At 38.7% G+C, this 7,837-nt stretch overlaps 1 protein-coding gene across 2 annotated transcripts; it reads right to left on the bottom strand.

The window, feature by feature from the left end:
- Nucleotides 1-6: 6 nt before the first annotated feature.
- On the bottom strand, nt 7-6,004 carry LOC109148072. Of its 2 annotated transcripts, none has more exons than XM_019295829.1 (5): nt 5,749-6,004; nt 2,997-4,807; nt 2,700-2,827; nt 1,848-2,556; nt 7-913 (listed from the first exon to the last, which is right to left on the bottom strand). In XM_019295829.1, the coding sequence occupies exons 2-5, from the start codon at nt 4,739-4,741 to the stop codon at nt 310-312; spliced, it is 3,186 nt and encodes a 1,061-aa protein (XP_019151374.1). In that variant the 5' UTR covers nt 4,742-4,807; nt 5,749-6,004; the 3' UTR covers nt 7-309. The 2 variants fall into 2 exon arrangements, with proteins under 2 accessions (XP_019151374.1, XP_019151375.1); XM_019295830.1 differs by having other exon boundaries at nt 2,700-2,771; nt 3,055-4,807; nt 5,749-6,002.
- Nucleotides 6,005-7,837: the final 1,833 nt, after the last annotated feature.

Below are 7,837 nucleotides of genomic sequence, written 5' to 3'. Positions count from 1 at the left end.
CAAATCGAATTTAAACATTCATCAAATCGAACTCGAATAATTTGACTTGGAAGCCAGGAAAGATCTCCATGGCAGAAATCTGCTTACACCTCAGTTGCTTCTCTTCCAACTAGTTCAACTTTCAAAAGGATGGGCTCAAAGCCTCAAAAAGTAGTGACAATAACAATACAAACTGGTGCAAAATCAGAGATGTGGAAGAAGAAGAGTCTGATATAAGAAAGCTAACAACTTTGCACTACAACAAAAATGAATCTCGAGTATACTCAGCAACAAAAATAGTTTGGATCAGTTACCTTTTCTCTCGTCTCATCATTCGCCAAGTGTAAACCTAATGAACCTCCTGACCTTTACGTTCTCCCCGAGAGTCGCAACAGTTTGCTTCACCAAATCCTTCACCAAAACGCTGTCGTCCTTAATGAAGGGCTGCTCCAGAAGAGTAAGCTCCCCAAGCCTTTTCGAAACCCTGCCCTCCACGATCTTCTCCCTTATGTTCTCGGGTTTTTTCTGCAGGTCTTCTCTCTGCATTTCCAATTCTTTCTCCTTGCTCACACTGCTCTCGGGAATATCTTCAGTGTTCACATACTGTACCTGTGGGCACGCCACAACTTGCATTGCTAGATCATCGACAAGTTCCTTAAATTTCTCGCTTCTCCCCACAAAGTCAGTTTCACAGTTGACTTCAATCAGAACCCCTATTCGGGCGTCATGGATGTATGACCCTATCCTCCCTTCAGCTGCAAGACGGCTAGATTTTTTGTCAGCAGTGGAGAGGCCTTTCTTCCTGAGATACTCCTGTGCCTTTTCTAGGTCTCCTCCGGTTTCAGACAGAGCTTTCTTGCAGTCCATCATGCCAGCTCCCGTTTCTTCACGCAATTGTTTAACCAATGCAGCTGAAATAGCAGTCTTCGGAGCTCTGAGTTGAAGCATTGAATGTTTCAGTTCATGGAAGCACACGTAATCCGGTCCATCAAAGTAATTAAACAGAAAGGAAGCGTAAAGGTGTGAAAGGAAACAAACTCCAAAATATCATTCGGCATGGTTTAAGCGGAGGGGTGACCGTCATGATGAATTTTGGCACTAAAATAATAATCGTGGATGAAAATTGGTAATAAAACAATAGTCGTGGATGAAAATTGGTAGGAATTAAACATGTGGACTAAAACTGTCATTTTGATAATACTCGTGGGACCAAAATTGGTATTTGCTCAATAATACGCACATTTCAGAATAGAGCAAATACCAATTTTGATCCCACGAGTATTAGCAAAATGACAATTTTGGTTCACATGTTTAATTCTTACCAATTTTTATCCACGACTATTGTTTTAGTACCAATTTTCATCCACAACTATTGTTTTAGTGCCAAAATTTATCACGCCGGTCATCCCTTCGTTTAAGACATGCCGGAATATGAAATTATTAAGGGTAGTTTCGTGCTTTTCAAATTAGGATTCATATTTGAGCATGAATAAAGGGATTTAAGCCCTAAGATCTATCCCAATTTGCAGTTTTCCTCCTCAAATTAATGTAGGATGAGGAGGAGAACTGCGAATTGGGATCAATCTTTGGGCTTAAATTCATTTATTTATGCTCAAATTGGAACATTAAGTTGAAAAGGACGAAAATGCCCTTAAAATTTTTAGATTTCGGAATGTTTTAAATAAATGGGTGACCGACGTGATGAATTTTGGTACTAAAATAATTGTCGTGGATTAAAATTGGTACAAAAACAATAGTCGTGAATGAAAATTGGTAGGAATTAAACATGTGGACCAAAACCGTCATTTTGCTAATACTCGTGGGACTAAAATTGGTATTTGCTCTTTCAGAATAAGGTAGAAACTTACTCAACAGTTTCCGTGGCTTCAGGAGCAGCAGGCTGCTCGTTAGCTGGTGGTGGCACACTTTTAGCGGCAGTCTGGGCAGCCACCTCTGCGGCAAAATCTTGGCTTTTTTTCTCTAAACCTTCCCCGAGGTTGTATCTCACAAATCTCTTGACTTTTATGTTCTCTCCAATTGTTGCAATGGTCTGCTTGACCCAATCCTTGACCACTACTTTATCATCCTTAATATATGGCTGCTCCAGTAGAGCAAATTGCTCGAGCCTCTTCCTTATCCTCCCATCAACAATCTTGGATCTAATCTGCTCCGGTTTTGACATTAGGTCTTCCTTCTGCATCTCGATTTTTCTTTCCTTGTTGACAATCTCTTCTGGAACATCTTCCGTGGCAAGATACTGTACTTGAGGGCATGCAGCAACTTGCATGGCTAAGTCATCGACCAATTCTCTAAAAATGTCACCTCTAGATACAAAATCTGTCTCGCAATTCACCTCTATCAGGACGCCTATCCTACTATCATGAATGTAAGAACCAATTCTTCCTTCAGCTGTGGCTCTACTCGCTTTTTTATCTGCAGTTGCCAACCCCTTCTTTCTAAGATACTCCAGAGCTTTAGCAATGTCCCCGCCAGTTTCAGAAAGAGCCTTCTTGCAGTCCATCATTCCAGCTCCCGTTTCTTCACGCAACTGCTTCACAAGGGCTGGAGAAATAGCGGCTACACTCCATGGAAAATTGTCATTCATCAGTATATTGAACTAGGCATAGAAATCATAGAAAACAAATAATTGCAGAAAACTATTAGGAGTTTCTCAACACCTTTCAACGTGAAAGAACAACTGAGAAGGAAAAGATGCAAACCTTTAGTTTCTTTCTGCACATCATCCTCTACAACCGAATTTCCAGCCACAACTTCTCCACTAATCTGATTTTCTATATAAGAAGAAGGGGTCGTCAGCACAAGGAATTCATGTGACTGTTTGGACAAACTTCAGTTTCAGTTTATTATTATTCACACAACAATATCAGATGCCAAACCAAGTGTGATAAGTTAGCAATATCTTTTTGGTATATTTAGGAGTTTACAGTAGTACCTGTCCAGACTCTATAAGACCCACTTTGAGAAAATCATGTCACTAATACATCACAAATTACAACAGGTAACTGAGATAACAACTTTTGTAAAAGGAAAAAGTAAAAAGAAGTGGCGACAAACCTTCAGTCAAGTTTTCATTGTCTTGAGAAACAGCATTCTGTTCACTTAAGCTTGAAGTACTGCCATTTTCCAGCAAATCAGTTCCACTTGGTTCCTCTTCACCTTGAGCATCGGTTTCTGCAGCATTAACTGCAGATGGCTCTTCACTTTGTTGATCGATTGTAGTTGTGATCACTTCAGGTTCTGCAAGCTGAGCTGCAGTTTCATCTTGAGCATCGGTTTCTGCAGCATTAATTGCAGATGGCTCTTCACTTGGTTGATCGATTGTAGTTGTGCTCACTTCAGGTTCTGCAAGCTGAGCTGCAGTTTCATCTTGAGCATTGGTTTCTGCAGCATTAATGGCAGATGGCTCTTCACTTAGTTGATCTGTTGTAGTTGTGCTCACTTCGGGCTCTGCAAGCTGGTCTTCAGTTATAGGCAATGAATCATCCTCAGTTGCAGAAGGCTCTTCACTTAGCTGATCTGTGGTGGTTGTGTCCTCGTTTATCGTTTCCATAACTTCCCCATCTTTCTCCGCGGTTTCAGACAGTGTATCATCTACCGTACTAATGTCCACACCTGCTTCATTGTTATCTTTTTCTGACTTTTCAGCCAGCACTTCCTCCTCCCTCTGATCTAAAAACGCAGAAATTTCTTTATTTTTGCGAAAGGCTAATGCAAAGGGATTAGTTGCTTTGTGGATAACACCTTGGCTGAGCACTGAGTTCACCTCTTCGGTTGCTTCTTCTTTCTTCATGGTCAAAGTTGCCTGTCCTCTAGAAATTCGCAAAACACGGACACTAACTTCCTGACCTACTTGCAGTGAAGAGCCCCCCATGATCTCCCCAAGCCCTTCATCAGCCATCTCCGATGTTGGCAGGAACCCCTCTTCCCCTTCAGGAAGTGATATGAAAGCACCAGACCTGGTTAAATTCTTTACTGTTCCTTCAAGATCCTGCCCCTTCACAAACTTCGACTCTCTTCTTTGGTTGTTCCTTTGAGGGGTTCTCTTTGGTGCTCTAGATTTATCACTGCTGCCAGGAGAATCTTTTGGCTGCTTTTCCCTACTCGTTTCATCACTTTCACGCATAGTCAGTGATATCCGTCCTGTCTCCATATTCGCTTCAAGTAACCTCACCGTTACCTCTTGTCCAACAGAAACAACGCTAGTAACATCCTTCACAAAACTGTTACTCAAATTAGAAACATGAACAAGCCCATCTGTGAAAGCCCCGAAATCAACAAAAGCTCCAAATGGCTGGATTGATTTGACCTTTCCCGTGAAACTTGCACCGGGAATCAGATCTTCATTCTTTATAGGAGGCATCTCACTCTTCCTAGCAGGCCTTGAACGTCTCGATGGAGCAGGGGTAGGACTGGCATCTGACTCGACAGGTGAATTTTCTGGTGCCCCCGAAGGACTCTTATCTACAGTGGCCGAGTCTGCCTCTTCTACTGCTACATCAGTCTCAGCTGACGACACTATGGGGGTTCTTAATTTAGGCTGTATATCAAAGCCAACTCTCAAGTGGGGAAACAATCTAACGGGTGTCGAAAATGGTATGGCATATCTTTGGGCAGATAATGTTTGTCTGCCAGGTTTCTGAAAAACGCTGCACCTTGTTAAAAGATTGTTCTTTCTGCTAATGAGGATATTGCACGGAGTTAGTGAAATACTGTTAACCGTAGTGGGAATCACAGGAGCCATGCCGAATGAATATGTGAAATAGGGTACCAAGCACGAGCTATACGAGTTTTTGCATTATTCCCTCACCTGTAAATCAACGGAAGAGACAAATTAAATCCAGCAACTCGAATGTGGCATTAGAAAGAAATATGCAATTCGCGTGTTCTTTTTCCAGTTTCCTTTTATGAAATGCATAGAAAAAGTCAGTAAAACAAGACAGCGAGTGATATAACCTTATCAATCAATATATGTAACCTATATCACATCCTATCAACATTTAGCTTATTTTGCTAACCGTAAAGTCACACATTATAAGCATTCGGAGAACTGGTAATCATCAGCTTAACTAACACCTAAAGAAACCAATTACTTAATGAAATTCATAAATACATACATACATAAATTTATCTTAGAACTTCTATCAACCAAAGTACAATTTGACTACGGTAATTGAGAAATCACACTTAGAATTTAGATGCCATTAAACTATTCCTTTACAGTCATAGAGGCTTCCACGCAAATCCTACATACCTAGCTAACGTGATATTTCAATTCCATATAAACTTCATAAACCAACTTCTTCACTCCATATCACTATATCAAATTAGGCACTGTCTTTAAGTTGCTAAAGTTCATGATACTGGAAATTGGGGTCAAAATTAATTCCTAGGAAGCAACTTTCCAGTTTCCTCTATGCACCAATAAAAAAAATCTAGAAAAAGCTAAACACTTAACCAAATTCATTCCACACATTCCAGCATTTTAAATTCATCCAACTAAATAAGCCTCCTAACCCAAATCCAAAATCCTTAGTTATTCCAAATTCTCAAACTATGCAGACCAACCACAGCATTCAGTGCCCAAGAATTACCAAAAAAACATTAACAATGAACTTCAATCAGCAAAAACTCAAAGAAAGAGAGGAAAAGAATGAAGTTTAGCAGAAACCAAGACTCATCCATCGTCAAGGAACCAATGCACAACACCAAAAAATCAATAAAAATCATAGCTTTACATTAGTATAGTACCAGAAACTATGCAATTGAAGAAAATTGTGGGGTTCCGAGGAAAACCCAGGCTTATGTGTTTGTGTCACCGCTTAGCAGAGGTCTATGTTTGTTCTAGCAAATTTGAGTATTGGTTGGTATGGGTAAAGAAGTAAGAGGGAAACGAGAGGTGGGGCTTCAAATCCTTATCCTGCCATCATCTCATTCTTAGTTTGCTCGCGGCTCGCGCGTTGGCTTGGTTTCACATACTCACTATTGCGCGTTGGCTTGTCGACTTGTTCTTCCCACAGCCACACTGAAGAGATATTCAGATACGGAGCCACTTATCCGCCCACTCAGCTCATTGCAGCCAGCCGAGGCTGTTTTGGTAAATAAATAAAAATCAGTTTATCCATTTCTCTTTTCTTTTATTTTATTTTATACATTTATTATTATTATTATTATTATTATTATTATTATTATTATTATTATTATTATTATTATTATTATTATTATTATTATATAGTATAAATTTCTAAAATCTAAATAAATCTAAGATTTTAATATAGATTATTAATATTGGGCATCTATTTTTATGCATCGCGAATAGAACATACTAGTCATATTAATAAAAATGATATATAAAATTTATTTCAACTATTTCATATTTTTATTTTTAGTCCCCACTAAAGAAAATTTTTGGATCCGCCCATGTTAGTAACTATGTGAAAAAAATTTAATGTTGTATAGTTTGATGGGCAAATTATGTTGTGCAACCGTGTGCACCATGCATGGTGTACACGGTTACAAAAACGGCGTCGTTTTACTTTTAAAAAAAAATTATTTTCGATTGCCGTTAGTTACGTAAACATATGTTCATAATTTTATAATTTCACATTCTGAATGTATAATTATGAAGTTATGGATGTGTAGTTATGCAATTTTGAATGTATAGTTATGAAGTTATGGATGTGTAGTTATGCAATTCTGAATGTATAGTTATAAAGTTATGGATGTATAGTTATGCAATTCTGAATGTATAGTTATGAAATTATGGATGTATAGTTATGCAATTCTGAATGTATAGTTATGAAATTATGGATGTATAGTTCAAATTATGCACAACATAATACCGTTAACGGCAATCGAAACTGATTTTTTTTTTTTAAGTCGGAAGTCAAAACGACGTCGTTTTTGCAACTGTGTGCACCATGCACACTGCATAACGCTCCAGTTTGATGCTCGTTGGCCTGTTAGCTCCTTACTAGTGTGTTCTAGGATTGGATCAACAATATATTGATAAAGTAATCTAGAACAATTGACAAGAGATAGGGAAGAAATGAGAGCCCCAATCTTATTAGGCATACTAAGTTTATATAATCATTGGGAATCGGGAAAATGATCAAATAAGCCCTCAAACATTTGCTAAAGAGTCAATTAGTCCCTCCAACTTTTTAAAGGTGCAATTACATCCATAAACAATGCATTTTGATGCAATGAAGCCCAAATACAGGTAAATGACCTGCTTATTAGGACTCTATGTATCTGAGTCTGTTTAGAACTTCTTGTCCTTGTCACACTATGACTCTCTACTTCTTATCCTTATCACATTGTGACTCTCTATTGTATATATTCACATCATCTGATCTCATTGTAATCAAGTTCAGTAAATACAATACAATCAGTTCTCATCTGGTATCAGTTAGCTAGGGTTTTGTGATTCATAAAATCAAGATCAAGATCCGGCGAGTGTCACGTTAAAAAAAAAAAAAAAAAAAAAAAAAAAAAAAGAGAAGAAGATGCAGCGCTGCGGTGGCAACCTTAATTACCGTGGAGGTCAGCAACGTGGTTTTGATGATCCATGTCAAATTTGTAAAGGTTTCGGCTACACAGGAGTCAATTGTTTTTGGCGCTATGATGATCCGTGTCAAATTTGTAAACATTTTGGTCACACGGGAGTCAATTGTTTTTTGCGCTATAATGATCCGTGTCAAATTTGTAAAAGTTTCGGTCACACGGGAGTCAACTGTTTTCGGCGTTATTCAGGGGCTCCGGGTTCTCAGGCTAATTTGGTGTTTCAGAATGGTTTAGGCGCCAAAACCTCGTCAAATTCTCATACTTGGGTTCCGGA

The sequence above is a fragment of the Ipomoea nil genome, unplaced genomic scaffold (assembly GCF_001879475.1).
Source record: "Ipomoea nil cultivar Tokyo-kokei standard unplaced genomic scaffold, Asagao_1.1 scaffold2036, whole genome shotgun sequence".
In the NCBI taxonomy this organism is placed as follows: Eukaryota; Viridiplantae; Streptophyta; class Magnoliopsida; order Solanales; family Convolvulaceae; genus Ipomoea; species Ipomoea nil.
The sequence above is the reverse complement of the archived record's forward strand: the minus strand, read 5'-3'. Positions and strand labels throughout refer to the sequence as shown.

Coding starts and splice junctions, on each gene's coding strand:
- LOC109148072 (XM_019295829.1), bottom strand. CDS start 4,741: ATGGCTCCTGTGATTCCCACTACGGTTAACAGTATTTCACTAACTCCG. Junction 2,557..2,699: donor TGTGCAGAAAGAAACTAAAG/GTTTGCATCTTT, acceptor CATGGAGTGTAG/CCGCTATTTCTCCAGCCCTT. Junction 914..1,847: donor GAAGCCACGGAAACTGTTGA/GTAAGTTTCTAC, acceptor GCTTCAACTCAG/AGCTCCGAAGACTGCTATTT.